Below are 20,256 nucleotides of genomic sequence, written 5' to 3'. Positions count from 1 at the left end.
ATCTCACCCTTCCCCTGTCACTACTGGTGTCCCTCAAGGTTCAGTTCTTGGCCCCCTCCTTTTCATCACCTACCTACTGCCCCTTGGCAACATTTTCCAAAAATTCAACATTCATTTTCATTGTTACGCTGATGACACACAGCTCTATGTATCCAGCAAACCCACTTCCTCGCCCCCCCCCCCCGTCCCTTACCAACTGCTTATTGGAAATTAAAGACTGGTTCACTTCAAACTTCCTTAAACTTAACAGTGATAAATCTGAACTCCTCCTCGTAGCCACCAAATCCACCATTTCCAAAATCAATAGTTTCACACTACCCATTGATAATTCCTTGGTCTACCCCTCCCCTCAGGTCAAGAGTCTGGGCGTAATCCTCGATTCATCCCTATCATTTCAGTCACACATAAATAATGTTAGCCGGTCTGCATACTTCCACCTACGCAACATTAACCGCCTCCGACCCTCACTTACCACTCACACTGCCTCCATCCTTATCCACAGCCTCATCACCTCCCGCCTTGATTACTGCAACTCCCTTCTTTTGGTCTCCCCAGAAATCTCTTCATAAACTTCAACTTCTCCAGAACTCAGCAGCTCGTGTCATCACCAGAACCCCTCTTTTCATCATATAACCCCTGTCCTTCAGCAGCTCCATTGGCTCCCGGTTCAATTCAGAATACAATTTAAAATCCTTCTGCATACTTTCAAAGCTATCCATAACCTTGCTCCCCTATATCTATCTGCTCTCCTTCACATCGCCACCTCCTCCCGCTCCCTCAGATCCTCCTCCTCTATTCACCTCTCTGTACCCCCTGCTCGACTTGTCACTATGGGGAGCAGAGCCTTTAGCCGCTCTGCTCCCCAGCTCTGGAACTCACTCCCACCTGAACTCCGCAGTATCGACTCTCTCCCCCTGTTTAAAACCAGACTCAAAACCTACCTGTTCCAGCTTGCTTATTTGTAAATGCACTGTTCTTGTCCTTTTTTTAATAATTTAATCATTGTTTGTTTATACTTTCATGTTCCTTGTTCCTGTTTTATTATCTGTAAAGCGACCTTGAGTGTTTAGAAAGGCGCTGTTAAATAAAATGTATTATTATTATTCTTATTATTATTACTTATTACAGGGACAATCCCCCCGGAACAACCTGGAGTTAAGTGTCTTACTCAAGGACACAATGGTGGTGACTGTGGGGATCAAACCAGCAACCTTCTGATTACCAATGTATTATACAGAGCACTTATTACAGGGACAATCCCCCCGGAGCAACCTGGAGTTAAGTGTCTTACTCAAGGACACAATGGTGGTGACTGTGGGGATCAAACCAGCAACCTTCTGATTACCAATGTATTATACAGAGCACTTATTACAAGGACAATCCCCCCGGAGCAACCTGGAGTTAAGTGCCTTACTCAAGGACACAATGGTGGTGACTGTGGGGATCAAACCAGCAACCTTCTGATTACCAATGTATTATACAGAGCACTTATTACAGGGACAATCCCCCCGGAGCAACCTGGAGTTAAGTGTCTTACTCAAGGACACAATGGTGGTGGCTGTGGGGATCGAACCAGTGACCTTCTGATTACCAGATTACCAGTTATGTGCTTTAGACCACTACACCACCACCACTCACCAGTTACCATGCCAACAGTCAACGTATGCATGCTAGGTTTAAATCTGATCAAAGCGTTGTTACCTTTGAGCACTGCTTATTATTCTGGCACCACACCAATGATCCATTGCTCTGTAAAGAGAGAAAATAAATAATAAAAATTACATGTCTGTAACAGTAATGCACATTACAGCAGATATTAAACATGTTCACTCAAATCGTACATGTGCAATCGCACACGATCAACTTAAGCTGCGTTCACTCTGCTAGCGACACGCAGCGACACAAGGACCTCATCTCATTCGTTTTCGATGAGAGCTGGCGACTTCCGGCAACACGATCGAGGGCGACCGTTGGCGGCCGGATGTGGGCGTGTCCAGCGACGCAACAAAGTTGAGAAATGTTTCACTTCATGCAAATGAAGAGCGACTTTTGGGAGCGACAGCCAATACGAGAGAAGATGGTAGAGCTCATGTGATCCCCCAACTGGAAACCAAATTGGCCCGGTTGCTAGGGAGGGTAGAGTCACATGGGGTAACCTCCTCGTAGTCACTATAATGTGGTTCTCGCTCTCGTGGGGCGTGTGGTGAGAGACTCCAGCCAGGTCTCCTTAGCAACCAAATTGGCCCGGTTGCTAGGGAGGGTAGATTCACATGGGGTAACCTCCTCGTGGTCACTATAATGTGGTTCTCGCTCTCAGTGGGACGTGTGGTGAGTGACTCCAGACAGGTCTACTAAGCAACCAAATTGGGCCGGTTGCTAGGGAGGGTAGAGTCACATGGGGTAACCTCCTCGTGGTCGCTATAATGTGGTTCTCGCTCTCGGTGGGACGTGTGGTGAGTGACTCCAGTCAGGTCTTCTTAGCAACCAAATTGGCCCGGTTGCTAGGGAGGGTAGATTCACATGGGGTAACCTCCTCTTGGTCACTATAATGTGGTTCTCGCTCTCAGTGGGGCGTGTGGTGAGTTGTGCATGGATGCCGCGGAGAATAGCGTGAAGCCTCAACATGCACTATGTCTCCATGGTAACACGCTCAACAAGTCACGTGATAAGATGCGCGGATTGACGGATTCAATAAATAGAAATTACTCCAAGGTCCTCAGAGGACAAAAATGTCCACGTCAAAAAACTGCTATAATAATATTATATATATTAATATTATTTTTCACTTACAATGAGTTAATTGTTTTAGCTAACATCAGTTCTGATCATAACTACCAAATATTCATTAATTTTCAGGATTTGAACCCTTTACATGCCAGTTTGTTTATATAATGCCACTGTTGTTTTTTTACACGCATGCACACACACACGAAATATTGCAATGGGGACATTTTTGTCCTGAAGGTCCCGAGTGTGACTATTTTATGTACACAGTGTGTTATAGATGTGTTATAGATGTGTTATAGGAACTGAGGTTGAACTATCAAAATTCCCCCCAGAATACACACCTTTGGCAAAATGTATGCTGTTGGCATTAACAGCCAAAATGATTAAAAAAATTAAAATGAAAAAGACAAAAACGTCCCGGAGGTCGCACAAGGGTTAAATAAATCTCTCTCACTGTACCATCATGACTCAAAGTAATTTACACTCTTCGTCCTGTCAGGACGGCTTACAGAAGCCTATTATTTGCACTCCGGCTCGCTGGAGGTTTTGAGCTGTGACTGCATCCCGCCGTCACTGCACGGGGATGTTGATCCAGCTGCTGTCGCTTGCGGTGTCACTGACCTCGGGTGATAATTATAGGTCACCACAATGACCCTGGATTTAAAGTTAAGAGTGAGAGGTATTCCTGGAAACTTGAATCCTTCGGTTTTTAAAGCTCACAGGTTTACAATGTGTTTGGCTTGTAAAAGCATCATTGCTGCCAGATCAACTGTACTTTACTGAGATGAGTCAACATGTCTCAAGCTGGCCAAAAAAAGTTACGAAAACATTTAAGTTAGAATTTTAACTTAAGGGGTTTCTTGCAAACGGCGCCTGGGCAATCTATCAACAATGATTCACAATATATTCACTTTTTTCCCAATGCGCTCCAAGTCCTCATGGTGGCGTAGTGACTCGCCTCAATCCGGGTGGTGGAGGATGAATCTCAGTTGCCTCCGCGTCTGAGACCGTCAATCCGCACATCTTATCACGTGACTTGTTGAGCGCGTTACCGTGGAGACGTAGCGCGTGTGGAGGCTTCCCGCTATTCTCCGCGGCATCCACGCACAACTCACCACACGCCCCACCGAGAGCGAGAACCACATTATAGCGACCACGAGGAGGTTACCCCATGTGACTCTACCCTCCCTAGCAACCGGAACAATTTGGTTACCCCATGTGACTCTACCCTCCCTAGCAACCGGGACAATTTGGTTACCCAATGTGACTCTACCCTCCCTAGCAACCGGGACAATTTGGTTACCCAATGTGACTCTACCCTCCCTAGCAACCGGGACAATTTGGTTGCTAAGGAGACCTGGCTGGAGTCACTCACCACACGCCCCACCGAGAGCGAGAACCACATTATAGCGACCACGAGGAGGTTACCCCATGTGACTCTACCCTCCCTAGCAACCGGAACAATTTGGTTACCCCATGTGACTCTACCCTCCCTAGCAACCGGGACAATTTGGTTACCCAATGTGACTCTACCCTCCCTAGCAACCGGGACAATTTGGTTACCCCATGTGACTCTACCCTCCCTAGCAACCGGGACAATTTGGTTACCCAGTGTGACTCTACCCTCCCTAGCAACCGGGACAATTTGGTTACCCCATGTGACTCTATCCTCCCTAGCAACCAGGCCAATTTGGTCGCTTAGGAGACCTGGCTGGACTAACTATCGCCCATCTTCAAATATGGATTTAAGCTCGAAAGAGTACTAAAATTTTAGATTTGACACCTTTTATTGAATTGAAAATGTTTCTCTTCAGGTTTATACATCCAACATTACAGAGTAGAACAAAACGATTTGCTCTCAATTTAATACAAAGTCATATTTTCCAGATTTTTTAAAATATTTTAATAATTTCTTTTCAAGGGGTTCTGGGTATCTCAATGAGTATTGACGCTGACTATCACACCTGGAGTCGCGAGTTTGAATTCAGAGCGTGCTGAGTGACTCCAGCCAGGTCTCCATAGCAACCAAATTGGCCCGGTTGCTAGGGAGGGTGGAGTCACATGGGGTAACCTCCTCGTGGTCGCTATAATGTGGTTCTCGCTCTCGGTGGGACGTGTGGCGAGTTGTGCGTGGATGTCGTGGAGAATAGCGTGAAGCCTCCACATGTGCTACGTCTCCATGGTAACGCGCTCAACAAGTCACGTGATAAGATGCGCAGATTGATGGTCTCAGACACGGAGGAAACTGAGATTCGTCCTCCGCCACACGGATTGAGGCGAGTCACTACGCCACCACGAGGACTTGGAGCACATTGGGAATTGGCCGTTACAAACTGGGAGAATTTGGAATAAATTCTTAATTTCATTTGTTACAATGACAGGTAACACTTTATAATAAGGTTCCATTGATTAACATAAATATGTTCATGATACCTGATGCATTAACTAATGGTAACAAACAGAACCTTATTGCAAAATGTCTTTATAATATCATACTTACTATTTTACTCACACGGTATAAATGGGACTTTATATTTTCCCTCCCAAGGGGGTCATCATATTTGGGCGTCCTTAACATCAGAAAGTTTGAACCCCCCCGTGTTAGATGATGATGCATGTTGGTTTTAGCGACAGGTGTGTCATTGTGCGGTGGAGGAATGCAGGTCCATACTTGGACCGTCTGTTAGCTGTCCATGAGTTTCAGAGGACAGCAACCCGTCCTCACGAGTCACGACGTGCCGTAATAACAGAACAAGCTGACGAAATCGTACAACATTTTCCAAGGTCCGTTTGACTTTTACAACCATAGAAAGCAAATAAAGAAACCTCATAAAACCTCAAGCCAAGTCGCCCCATATCTTATGATTCCGCCAGTTTGTTGGAATTGGTAATGTTGGAGGAAACCATCGCCTGGACGTCCCAGAGAGATTGCGCCTGTGCGTTGTTCAGAGTTCAGCTTTAATCAGAGCGCTGCTTTAGGGCAAGTGTTGAACACAACACAGGACCGCTCCACAAACCATGACTGTCCAAATCGTTTTGAGGATATCTCCTTTTTTGGTTAAATCTGTTCCATACGTCTCTCGTTTCATTAAGCAGACCAGCAAGTGCCATCCATCATTCTGTCACACCTTCCCAATTAAATGTCACTGGAAAACACACAATGCATCTGGTATACGAAGACAGAAGACAAATGAAGATCAGTAATAAATCAGTATAATTTCTTCCTCCAAAAAGTATTTGGACACTTTAAAGGAATGTTCCGGGTTCAATCAGAATTAAGCGCAGACGGCAGCATGTGTGGTATTTCGGCACGATACATCGTGGTACATAAATATGCCGATGCACATCGTGGCGACGGGACTTTTTATGTTAACATCTTTTCTATCAATACGCGTAACTATCTACGCCAACGTAACGCGGGCATGCAAATGGCTTCATTGCACACAAGGAGCTCTAAAATACGATTGGACCGAATCGTGAGATGGGCGAATCGTGAGATGGACCGAATCGTGAGATGGGCGAATCGTGAGATGGGCGAATCGTGAGATGGACCGAATCGTGAGATGGGCGAATCGTGAGATGGGCGAATCGTGAGATGGACGAATCGTGAGATGGGCGAATCGTGAGATGGACGAATCGTGAGATGGGCGGAATCGTGAGATGGGCGAATCGTGAGATGGACCAAATCGTGAGATGGGCGAATCGTGAGATGGGCGAATCGTGAGATGGGCGAATCGTGAGATGGACGGAATCGTGAGATGGGCGAATCGTGAGATGGACGAATCGTGAGATGGACCGAATCGTGAGATGGACGAATCGTGAGATGGACCGAATCGTGAGATGGACGAATCGTGAGATGGACGAATCGTGAGATGGGCGAATCGTGAGATGGACGAATCGTGAGATGGACCGAATCGTGAGATGGACCGAATCGTGAGATGGGCGAATCGTGAGATGGGCGAATCGTGAGATGGACCGAATCGTGAGATGGACCGAATCGTGAGATGGACGAATCGTGAGATGGGCGAATCGTGAGATGGGCGAATCGTGAGATGGACGAATCGTGAGATGGGCGAATCGTGAGATGGACGAATCGTGAGATGGGCGAATCGTGAGATGGACGAATCGTGAGATGGACCGAATCGTGAGATGGACGAATCGTGAGATGGGCGAATCGTGAGATGGGCGAATCGTGAGATGGACCGAATCGTGAGATGGGCGAATCGTGAGATGGACCGAATCGTGAGATGGACGAATCGTGAGATGGGCGGAATCGTGAGATGGGCGAATCGTGAGATGGGCGAATCGTGAGATGGGCGAATCGTGAGATGGACGAATCGTGAGATGGACGAATCGTGAGATGGGCGAATCGTGAGATGGACGAATCGTGAGATGGACGAATCGTGAGATGGACGAATCGTGAGATGGACCGAATCGTGAGATGGACGAATCGTGAGATGGGCGAATCGTTACACCCCTACTTAACATGTCATTTTGCTTCTCAAATAAATTTACCTTGTTCCAAGAATGTACTCACATCTATTTATATAGAGGTTAATAAAAAAATAAACTCTAATGATGCGTTCACATACAACACAAACACTTTCGTGCGAGTTTCGTGCGCTGGATTATAAATGTGTGTTTAAACTCCCGTTCACGCGAGTAACTGTGCGTTCACATACAACACGAAGAAAATGTTCAACTCGCATTGCTCGCGCGAGAGTGACCGCTGGATTATAAATGTGTTTAAACTCATTTCCGCGCGAGTAACGGTGCATTCAAATTCAACACTAACTAAATTTTCACCTCGCATTGCTCACGCGAGAGTGACCGCTGGATTATAAATGTGTGTTTAAACTCACGTTCGCGAGAGTAACGCAAACCCGCGAGTATTCCCGCTTCTCTTCCGGAAAAGGACAGGAGGAGGAGCTTCTACGACTTGGTTCGTAGTAAAGTTCATCCAATAGCTGGAATCAAGTAGTCGCGCATATTTTCAGAACTTACTTTCCTCCGAGCGATGTCTTTATCCATCCGGTCTCTGTACATGTATGACGTTGTGTCATACAATTCCGGGCGCCCACACACACCGCTACAACAATGTTTTCATAAATTTTTCCAGATTTCATCTGATACTACATCAGTGACATCCGGACAATCTCAATGCTGATTGGCTTTCACGGCAACGCGAATGAAGCGATTTCGTATGTTCGAGTCGCTTCCTTCGCATCTTTGCATTGACTTTGTATGTAATTGCGCCGCGCGAAATGCTTGCTTCACATTGTATGTACCATAAGAACATCTTGTTCAAATAACTAAATATCAACGAAGACTATTTGGGATTAGACATTCTGTCAGGATTGGGACAGTTTACTGTTGTAAATGAGCAAACTATGAAGTCAGCATTTCATTAGGTGCAAAACATCGAGAGCAGCTGTAAAGTGTCATGATCAATGGAAATAAAGTGAGAATCCACAGATCAAGACATGGATTATAGCACACACGGTCATGGGTAAATACACTTGTGTTGTTTGAAGAGTTGTGATTGCTCAGTAGTTAAGATAAGTTCACCATGACACACCCAACATCCAAACAGCTCATCTGTGAGACGGCCAAAGAGTGGTCGCATCTCCCTGACCACACACTTGGGTTGACTGATCGTGTATTCGGGACAGGGGGCGATGGAGCGAGTTCCTGTTTAATTTGCACAGACATTTGAATGCAACTATCACTGGAGAGTCATTTGTTCAGGAATCGGACTACACTAGATGTGCTGTGTGCTTCACTGTAGATTCAAAAGAACCGGCTCAAAAGAGTCATTTGTTCGGGAATCGGACTACACTAGATTGCGCTGTGTGTTTCACTGTAGATTCAAAAGAACCGGCTCAAAAGAGTCATTTGTTCAGGAATCGGACTACACTAGTTGTGCTGTGTGCTTCATTGTAGATTCAAAAGAACCAGCTCAAGAGAGTCATTTGTTCGGGAATCGGACTACACTAGATGTGCTGTGTGTTTCACTGTAGATTCAAAAGAACCAGCTCATGAGAGTCATTTGTTCGGGTATCGGACTACACTAGTTGTGCTGTGTGTTTCACTGTAGATTCAAAAGAACCGGCTCAAAAGAGTCATTTGTTCAGGAATCGGACTACACTAGTTGTGCTGTGTGTTTCACTGTAGATTCAAAAGAACCGGCTCAAAAGAGTCATTTGTTCGGGAATCGGACTACACTAGTTGTGCTGTGTGCTTCACTGTAGATTCAAAAGAACCGGCTCAAAAGAGTCATTTGTTCGGGAATCGGACTACACTAGATGTGCTGTGTGCTTCACTGTAGATTCAAAAGAACCGGCTCAAAAGAGTCATTTGCTCGGGAATCGGACAACACTAGATGTGCTGTGTGTTTCACTGTAGATTCAAAAGAACCAGCTCAAAAGAGTCATTTGTTCGGGAATCGGACTACACTAGTTGCGCTATGTGTTTCACTGTAGATTCAAAAGAACCGGCTCAAAAGAGTCATTTGTTCAGGAATCGGACTACACTAGTTGTGCTGTGTGCTTCACTGTAGATTCAAAAGAACCAGCTCATGAGAGTCATTTGTTCGGGAATCGGACTACACTAGATGTGCTGTGTGCTTCACTGTAGATTCAAAAGAACTGGCTCAAAAGAGTCATTTGCTCGGGAATCGGACAACACTAGATGTGCTGTGTGTTTCACTGTAGATTCAAAAGAACCGGCTCAAAAGAGTCATTTGTTCGGGAATCGGACTAAACTAGATGCGCTGTGTGCTTCACTGTAGATTCAAAAGAACCGGCTCAAAAGAGTCATTTGTTCGGGAATCGGACTACACTAGATGCGCTGTGTGTTTCACTGTAGATTCAAAAGAACCGGCTCAAAAGAGTCATTTGTTCAGGAATCGGACTACACTAGTTGTGCTGTGTGCTTCACTGTCGATTCAAAAGAACCAGCTCATGAGAGTCATTTGTTCGGGAATCGGACTACACTAGATGTGCTGTGTGTTTCACTGTAGATTCAAAAGAACCAGCTCATGAGAGTCATTTGTTCGGGAATCGGACTACACTAGATGTGCTGTGTGCTTCACTGTATATTCAAAAGAACCGGCTCAAAAGAGTCATTTGCTCGGGAATCGGACTACACTAGATGTGCTGTGTGTTTCACTGTAGATTCAAAAGAACCGGCTCAAAAGAGTCATTTGCTCGGGAATCGGACTACACTAGATGCGCTGTGTGTTTCACTGTAGATTCAAAAGAACCGGCTCAAAAGAGTCATTTGTTCGGGAATCGGACTAAACTAGTTGTGCTGTGTGCTTCACTGTAGATTCAAAAGAACCGGCTCAAAAGAGTCATTTGCTCGGGAATCGGACTACACTAGATGCGCTGTGTGTTTCACTGTAGATTCAAAAGTACCGGCTCAAAAGAGTCATTTGTTCGGGAATCGGACTACACTAGATGCGCTGTGTGTTTCACTGTAGATTCAAAAGAACCGGCTCAAAAGAGTCATTTGTTCGGGAATCGGACTACACTAGATGCGCTGTGTGTTTCACTGTAGATTCAATAGAACCGGCTCAAAAGAGTAATTTGTTCAGGAATCGGACTACACTAGATGCGCTGTGTGTTTCACTATAGATTCAAAAGAACCGGCTCAAAAGAGTCATTTGTTCGGGAATCAGACTACACTGTTTGCGCTGTGTGTTTCACTGTAGATTCAAAAGAACCAGCTCATGAGAGTCATTTGTTCAGAAATCGGACTACACTAGTTGTGCTGTGTGTTTCACTGTAGATTCAAAAGAACCGGCTCAAAAGAGTCATTTGTTCAGGAATCAGACTACACTGTTTGCGCTGTGTGTTTCACTGTAGATTCAAAAGAACCAGCTCATATGAGACATTTGTTCAGGAATCGGACAGCGCTGGTCGCGCTTCATGTGTACTTGCATACAGTCACAAAATTATAAACGAAATGTTATAAAATCAAGCTATTATTGTGTTTTCATTATCAATCACTGCTGTCAGTTCAGAGTAGTGGAGTATCTTTCGGTGTACATTTTATAATTTGCCATCAACTGACTTAATGAATTAGTGCATTGACTGATTGGTGGAAACATACATTTACAAACAAGAACAAAATGTGCTGAACATATGTTAGATGTTGAAATGATTGCGTTCAGTATCAGAGTAAGTGTGTATGTATCAGCACAAGACTTCATGTCTGCGGTCGTACTGGAACTAATGAAAAACTGCACACATACGAGCTGCTGCTGTGGTTTGATTCCAAGTTATATTGCATCAAAGGCCCATGACAAGGGGACAAGGCAAAAGTACTTTCCAATGTTTGTCTTTCCTTTGGAGTAGAGCATGTGTCCCTCAGGCTCAGCACATCAATGTTAAGAGCCAAACAGAGCTTAATTTAAAACGAAATAACTTTTATGATGTCAAATGCACAAACAGGACCTCTCTAACACCTTTGGCTTCATACATTGACACATAAATAATTCCACATACGGCAGATGCTTTCCAAGCGAACACAGTCGCCCATTCAGTGCACAGTCGCAGACGGAGAATTTACGGTTGGGTGTTCCCCTGGTCTGTTATGGGATGGGGGAGACTACAAATACCTGAATGGCCATAAATATGTTGCTATTTAGAGGTTTAATAGGAAAAACTCCAAAAAGATGTCAAATTCTATTTCAGTGGACACAAAACTATTTCATTTTGATTGCATTAACTGATAGAGTACTTCGCCAATTAATAGAATTTAATCGGTTTTAAAATGTACTGACAGACTTGTCAATGGAAAAGCCCATTATCAGCTTGTACATGCTTATTGAACAACTCATTATGGGCATCTAATTATGGGCATCGGTTATTGTGCAACTCATCATGGGCATCTAATTATGGGCATCGGTTATTGTGCAACTCATTATGGGCATCTAATTATGGGCATCGGTTATTGAACAACTCATTATGGGCATTGGTTATTGAACAACTCATTATGGGCATCGGTTATTGAACAACTCATTATGGGCATCGGTTATTGAACAACTCATTATGGGCATCGGTTATTGAACAACTCATTATGGGCATCGGTTATTGAACAACTCATTATGGGCATCGGTTATTGAACAACTCATTATGGGCATCGGTTATTGAACAACTCATTATGGGCATCTCATTATGGGCATCGGTTATTGTACAACTCATTATGGGCATCGGTTATTGTGAAACTCATTATGGGCATCGGTTATTGTAAAACTCATTATGGGCATCGGTTATTGTACAACTCATTATGGGCATCTCATTATGGGCATCGGTTATTGTAAAACTCATTATGGGCATCGGTTATTGAACAACTCATTATGGGCATCGGTTATTGTGAAACTCATTATGGGCATCGGTTATTGTAAAACTCATTATGGGCATCTCATTATGGGCATCGGTTATTGTACAACTCATTATGGGCATCGGTTATTGTGAAACTCATTATGGGCATCGGTTATTGTAAAACTCATTATGGGCATCGGTTATTGTACAACTCATTATGGGCATCTCATTATGGGCATCGGTTATTGTAAAACTCATTATGGGCATCGGTTATTGTAAAACTCATTATGGGCATCGGTTATTGTAAAACTCATTATGGGCATCGGTTTTTGTACAACTCATTATGGGCATCTCATTATGGGCATCGGTTATTGTGAAACTCATTATGGGCATCGGTTATTGTAAAACTCATTATGGGCATCGGTTATTGTACAACTCATTATGGGCATCGGTTATTGTAAAACTCATTATGGGCATCGGTTATTGTACAACTCATTATGGGCATCTCATTATGGGCATCGGTTATTGTAAAACTCATTATGGGCATCGGTTATTGTACAACTCATTATGGGCATCAGTTATTGTAAAACTCATTATGGGCATCGGTTATTGTACAACTCATTATGGGCATCTCATTATGGGCATCAGTTATTGTAAAACTCATTATGGGCATCGGTTATTGAACAACTCATTTTGGGCATCTCATTATGGGCATCGGTTATTGTAAAACTCATTATGGGCATCTCATTATGGGCATCGGTTATTGTAAAACTCATTATGGGCATCTCATTATGGGCATCGGTTATTGTAAAACTCATTATGGGCATCGGTTATTGAACAACTCATTATGGGCATCGGTTATTGAAAAACTCATTATGGGCATCTCATTATGGGCATCGGTTATTGAATAACTCATTATGGGCATCTCATTATGGGCATCTCATTATGGGCATCGGTTATTGAACAACTCATTATGGGCATCTCATTATGGGCATCGGTTATTGAACAACTCATTATGGGCATCTCATTATGGGCATCGGTTATTGTAAAACTCATTATGGGCATCGGTTATTGTACAACTCATTATGGGCATCTCATTATGGGCATCGGTTATTGTAAAACTCATTATGGGCATCTCATTATGGGCATCAGTTAGTGTACAACTCATTATGGGCATCGGTTATTGTAAAACTCATTATGGGCATCTCATTATGGGCATCGGTTATTGTACAACTCATTATGGGCATCGGTTATTGTAAAACTCATTATGGGCATCGGTTATTGTACAACTTATTATGGGCATCTCATTATGGGCATCGGTTATTGTAAAACTCATTATGGGCATCTCATTATGGGCATCGGTTATTGTAAAACTCATTATGGGCATCGGTTATTGTACAACTCATTATGGGCATCGGTTATTGTAAAACTCATTATGGGCATCGGTTATTAAACAACTCATTATGGGCATCTCATTATGGGCATCGGTTATTGTAAAACTCATTATGGGCATCTCATTATGGGCATCGGTTATTGAACACTTTAAAGTTTATGTCCCAAATAATCGTGTCAATTGCAAACGTAAAACTGAGTCATGCACTAGCAAAAGTGTTTAGATATCATCAGATAGCATTGTGTGAGGAACAGGGTGAAAATTAAGTGTTTATGAACTGATAATCTGCCACTTTACTCGTGATTTGTAAGTGAATAAAAGTAATTGTTGTTATAGCGCCTCTAGTGTTCAACTGCTGCGATATGTACTATACAACGAGACACGTAAAAATAATAATAATAGATCAGGTTGTTATCGACCATTAATATCAAAATGTCCAAATACTAACTTAAGCCAAGCCAATATATTGAGAAATAGTGCAGAATCTGACATTTTAAGTTTCTGTTTACATCGGATTATGTCCAAGTTTATATAAATAAATATATTTTCTATGTGGTTAGAACATGCACATGCTCGTCGTACATCTTGAATGCTCAGGACAACATTTACAACTTCTTATTTTAAAAATCTCTTGAATACTCGTTGAGGGAGGAAGCAGGAATGTATTCACTTCCAGCAGGAAGCTGGTGACTGCACAAGTGGAGCTTCCGAGAGGGCAAAGGGTCTTTGCGAAGTGTGACACTGGCATTTGGTCACCAGGCCAGTTTAGAGGGGGGCGGCATGTTTTTGCAGCTGACCAGACCCCCCATTTTCACATGAAAGAGCTGAACACACACACACACACACACACACACACACACACACACACACACACACACACACACACTCTGGGTCTGGACAGTCTTTATGGAGCACCAACAACAATTGCTTTCTATTCTTGGAGATTCCCATCTAACCCTTTATCAATCGGAGCCTCTCATGGCACTTCCTCTCGAGACAAAAGCTACGGAGAACCAGAAAGAGATGTTCCAAGAGCATTCTACATGCTTCCCTTTTGATGTTTCATCAAATCATTATTATTACTTCAGCTTGTTTTGGGTTGCATGGCAAGTTTCGTGCATTAGCCACATGCTTCAATGCACGCATTCACCTTGAATGCACTTGTGTCCCTTCAGATGCCAGCAGTAAACCACAGTGATGGGACATTTTAGAAGAATATTGTGGAGACCGAGAGCAGCACAAATTCCTTCACTTAAGGTCCAAATTCACACCAACTGCAATGTCATTTGTTAGTTTAATAGCACCATAACGATGCAACAAAGCCCTGATAGATGCCATTACGTAAACACTACTTCCAAAGTTTATCCAGGTACACCCAGAGTGTTTTAGGAGCATTCAGGAAGACTTTGCATATTTTAAACTGACTGAACTGACAAACAAATAAATTGCTTGAGGATATGGATGAATCTCATGAAACCGGTCAAGAACATGTTTGGGTGATAATTCAACCCACAATAAAAAGTACAAAATAAGACCAATTTTTGGGACTATTAAGCATATTTTCTCCCTAATTAATGCAATTTATTTTTCAATAATCTATATGTTTTGTTTTGTTATATTATGTTACATATAATGTGGTGTTTATACATCATGGTAATAATTATTGTACTGCTTTTAATCAAATAAATAAATAAATAAGCACTGCAATTGGGAAGCCCCAGAATAAAAAGCTAGTTTCTTGGTAACACTTTACAATATGTCTCGTCACCTTGTTATATCTTTAGTTTTATAGTTTAAAAACATAGTTAATAGTAAGAAATGGCATGATTTTAGAAAAATGATTCTATATTTTCACTGGAGCTTTAGGGAATAAAGTAATTTTATTGTAAATAAATTACTGTATTAAAGTAATGATAATTTTAGAGGCGCAATGTGCTCATTTGTGATGAAAATAATATAAATATGCAAAAAAAAAAAAAAAGTTTTTTTTGGGGGTGTCATTGGTCACCCTGCTGTTTAGACATCTATATTGTTCATTATAAAAAAATAATAATAATATAAAGCAAGGAAGTAACCAAATGGGGAGGGGTGACAGAAGTTTAAGAAACTATATATATATTAAAAAAATATATATATATATATATATATATATATATATATATATATATATATATATATATATATATATATATATATATATAATACATAAATAAATAAATCAATATATTTTCCGTACCTGGAATTGTTTGAAAACAGCAGAAATGCGCGTGATGTGCAAGCTGAGACATCGCGACGCACATCTCGCGCGGTAAACGCTCCCGCTGAAGAACTCGTCCGGTTTCCTCGCGTCCGCGCGCGCGGCGGTCCATATCACTGTAATAATCCATATACTGCACACAAATGCGCGCCTCAGAGCCATCGTGAAGCGTCAGCGCGACTCCTCTGCTGTCAGTGATCTGCTTCAGCTGCAACTCAACAAAGTTTCGCGTTGCAGTGGGAGGAGTCAGCGCACGCGGCCCCGCCCCTTGAGAGACGCAGGTAGATGCGCGCGGCCGCCAGGAGGCGGGAATGAAGTTGAAGGAAAAGGGAACATCTATGGAGTTAGAATCATGCCAAAACCTCACACACACACACACACACACACACACACACACACACACACACACACACTCTCTCTCACACACACACACACACACACACACACACACACACACACACACACACACACACACACACACACACACACAAAACGTGTTTTACTCACACCCAACGATTCACAAACAAAGCAAATGCAAAACATCACTCACAAACTAATGCATTTTGTTCTGCAAATAAAAAACGTACCTATCAAACAAATACAATATGTTTTTGTAGTATCCTGGAGTCACCACTAGGTGTCATTGTATTACAAGTGTTGTGTTCTATCCTGAAAAAGTCAGTTGAAGATGATGTGCCATGCGAGATGCAGGCAGTGTTTATGTCTGTTGCTGTGCTGTTGCAAATAGAAGTAAAGAAACCCTTCAACTCTATATTCATGTAGTAGTCTTTATTGTAGTGATTCATAGTGAAGATGCTACATTATTGGCGACGAGGATGAAGCGGAAAGTCTCTGATGACAACGGATTGAGGATAAAAAAAAGGGAGGATAGTGCTGATAACTGGTTGTGGGGGAAACAGAAGAATCTAAAGGATAAAAAGAAGAAGATTAACCATGGCTACAGGAACTATTGGATCACTAGCAGCATTTGATGCAAAAGCTCAAACATGGGAAGAGTATTCTGAAATACTGGAGCAATTTTTCGTGGCTAATGGAGTCGAAGATGAGGGTAAGCAAAGAGCTATTCTCATAAGTGTTGTGGGACCACAAACTTACAGTGTGATGCGAAATCTTCTTAGCCCTACAAAACCAAGTGAAAGGACTTATCAGCAACTGGTAACGATGCTAAAAAAACATTTCAATCCTCAGCCAAGTGAAATTGTACAGAGATTTAAATTTGATTCGAGAACGAAGAAGCCAACAGAGACTGTGACAGAATATGTAGCAGAGTTGCGTCGTTTAGCACAAGATTGTAATTATGGCGCAACTTTAGACCAAATGCTGAGGGATCGACTTGTTTGTGGAATAGAGGATGATCGGATTCAGAGAAGGTTGCTCTCAGAAGCAAATCTGACATTTGAAACTGCTTTTAATATTGCAGTTGCCGCAGAAACCGCAAGCAAAAATGTGCTCGATTTGCAAAATAAATCCGGCGTACAGGCATGTAACAGCATCATGTTTAAAGCGAGGAAACCTGATCACTGGAAAAAAGGAGAAACTGGTGAACAAAAAGAAGTCAGAGAATGCTACAGATGCAGTGGGAAAAACCACAAAGCCAACGACTGCAGATTTAAGAAGGACAAATGTTATGTGTGCAGGAAAATAGGTCATATCGCCAGGGCCTGTCGCAACAAAAGCAAACAGAGAGGACATGCAATAACTGGAAAAAGTGAAAAAGGAGGGCGTCCACATCGAGCATTTAATGTAAGTGAAAATAATGACAGTGATGAAGCTGAAGAAACATTCACTTTGGCATGTGTAAAAACTGATGCATTGACGAAAGTGAAACCCCTCACTGTTGAGTTACTCGTTAATGCCAGGATAGTAAACTTTGAGATTGATACAGGTTGTAGTGTCAGCCTTATGAATGAAGGAATGTACAAGGACATCTGGAAAGACTCAGAAGCTCCCAAACTGAGTCTGACAAAACTCAAGTTGAGAAGGCATACAGGAGAGCCTTTAGAGATAGTGGGTGTGGCTGATGTATAAGTAAAATACCAGCAGCAGGAAGAGAAAATGCCACTTGTTATAGTGAAAGGAACAGGACCATGCTTACTAGGCAGAGCGTGGCTTGAAAAACTCCAACTGCAATGGAGTGAGATAAAGCTGGTACAGTCGGAAATGATGACGTTAAAACAGGTGCTATCACAGCATGAGGAAGTGTTCAAGGAGGAGCTTGGAACATTAAGGGGCACTACTGCTACTCTTCATGTGCCGACTGATGCCACACCAAGGTTTTTCAGACCTAGATCTGTGCCATATGCCCTGAAAACAAAGGTGGAGGAGGAGATTAATCGACTGTTGCGTGACAAAATCATCTCACCTGTTAAGTATTCAGAGTGGGCAGCTCCTGTTGTTCCTATCTTGAAGCCAGATGGCAGTATAAGATTATGCGGTGACTACAAACTCACAGTCAACAGAGTGTCAACTTTGGAACAGTGTCCAATACCAAGGGTGGAAGATCTTTTGCTCTATTGGATGGAGGAAAACAGTTCACAAAATTGGACATGAGTCACGCATACCAACAAATCATCATGGATGAAAGCTCCAAGAAATACTTGACAGTGAATACACAAAAAGGGTTATTCACATATAATCGTCTGCCCTTCGGAGTTGCTTCAGCTCCTGCTATCTTCCAGAGAACAATGGAGGGATTGTTGCAGGGTATTCCTGGAGTAGTTGTTTATCTGGATGATATATTAGTGACTGGTGGTAACCAAGAAAATCACTTGAAGACCCTGGATGAAGTGCTGTCGAGACTGAAAGAAGCTGGTTTGCGCCTGAAACGAGGAAAATGCGTGTTCCTGGCAGATGAGGTGGAATATTTAGGCCACAAAGTAGATGCAAAGGGTCTACATCCTATGGAAATTAAGGTGAAAGCCATTGAAGAAGCACCAGAACCCAGGAATGTCACAGAACTTAAAGCATACCTGGGGTTGCTGAACTATTATAACAAGTTCCTTCCAAATCTGTCAACGCTGCTAGCCCCCCTACATCTGCTGCTGAGAAAAAGATGTTCAGTGGATGTGGAAGAAACCTCAAAAAGAAGCTTTCGAGGAATCTAAAGCTCTACTAAAATCAGCAGAGGTGCTATCGCATTACTCATCAGATTCCGAACTGGTTCTGGCTTGTGACGCCTCCCCATACGGGGTTGGTGCAGTGCTCTTGCAGCGTAGAAAAGGAGAGAGTGTGGAGAAACCCCTTGGGTTCATGTCAAGAACACTAACGTCTGCAGAGAAGCGTTATTCACAATTGGACAAAGAAGGCTTAGCTGTGATTTTTGGTATCCAAAGATTTCACAAGTACTTGTATGGGCGTGCATTCACAATTTGCACTGATCATAAACCCTTGATCCATTTGTTCAATGAAACGAAGGCAGTTCCTCAAATGGGATCACCCAGAGTGTAAAGGTGGGCTATGGTGTTACAAGCATATCAGTACAACATTGTGTACAAGCCAGGAAAATATCACCAAAATGCTGCTGCTCTAAGTAGACTCCCAGTGCCAGGTGAGGGAGAACCTGATGACACTAATGATCAAGTGCTGATGATGGACTTAATGGATGACTCACCTGTAAGTGCCAAACAAATTCAGAAGTGGACATCATAACACTCTCCACAGTACATGAGTACATATTAAAGGGTTGGCCTGAGAAGGTGGAGCCACAAGTGTTACCGTACCATCACAGGAGAGATGCTCTGAGTGTCAAGGATGGATGTGTGATTTGGGGAGCGAGACTCATCATACCATCACAAGGTCGAGCGGCTGTATTGAAACAGTTACATCAGACTCATTCCGGGATGTCAAGAATGAAGGGTTTGGCTCGATCATACATGTGGTGGCCTGGTATGGATCAGGATGTAGAGAGAGTGGTTCAGAATTGTGAGAGGTGTCAAAGTTTCAGAAAGGCCCCTGCTCAAGCTCCTTTGCACCCGTGGGAGTGGCCGGGCTCACCCTGGGAAAGACTTCATGTAGACTACGCAGGGCCCTTCTTAGGAAGAATGTTCTTAATTCTGGTAGATTCTCATTCCAAGTGGATGGAAGTTTATCCTGTCACACATGCCACTTCCCAAATTACCATTGAGAAAATGAGAATGTGTTTCAGTACACATGGATTACCCAAAATGTTAGTGTCAGACAACGGAACATGTTTTACCAGTGACGAGTTTAAAACTTTCATGACGAGGAATGGCATTAAGCATGTAACGTCAGCTCCTTATCATCCTTCTTCAAACGGCCTAGCTGAACGTGCTGTTCAAACTTTCAAGGAGGGGATGAAAAAGATGAAAGGTGGCACTGTAGAGACAAGAGTAGCAAGATTCTTGTTTAATTATAGAATCACTCCTCATTCAACAACCGGGTTGTCACCTGCTCAGATGCTTATGCCTAGAAAGTTGAGATCCACATTTGACTTACTCATTCCTGATGTGAAGTCCAAAATTCTGAAAAAGCAGCAGAAACAAAAAGAAGGCCATGAAAAATTAGCCTAA

The 20,256-nt window shown here is 42.8% G+C and overlaps 1 protein-coding gene and 1 pseudogene across 1 annotated transcript in view; one reads left to right on the top strand and one right to left on the bottom strand.

Moving 5' to 3' along the window:
- LOC127658920 (anosmin-1-like) overlaps positions 1 to 15,899 on the bottom strand; it is an 87,410-nt gene extending 71,511 nt beyond the window's left edge. Inside the window, exons 1-2 of the mRNA XM_052148491.1 lie at positions 15,686 to 15,899; positions 1,702 to 1,749 (exon numbers count right to left, since the gene is read on the bottom strand). Coding sequence (XP_052004451.1) covers positions 1,702 to 1,749; positions 15,686 to 15,868 — 231 coding nt within the window. The 5' untranslated portion in view covers positions 15,869 to 15,899. The remainder of the gene's footprint in view (positions 1 to 1,701; positions 1,750 to 15,685) is intronic.
- Positions 15,900 to 16,660: 761 nt separating this feature from the next.
- On the top strand, positions 16,661 to 20,256 carry LOC127658846 (uncharacterized protein K02A2.6-like; annotated as a pseudogene).

This window comes from Xyrauchen texanus, chromosome 18 (assembly GCF_025860055.1).
Source record: "Xyrauchen texanus isolate HMW12.3.18 chromosome 18, RBS_HiC_50CHRs, whole genome shotgun sequence".
In the NCBI taxonomy this organism is placed as follows: Eukaryota; Metazoa; Chordata; class Actinopteri; order Cypriniformes; family Catostomidae; genus Xyrauchen; species Xyrauchen texanus.
The sequence above is the reverse complement of the archived record's forward strand: the minus strand, read 5'-3'. Positions and strand labels throughout refer to the sequence as shown.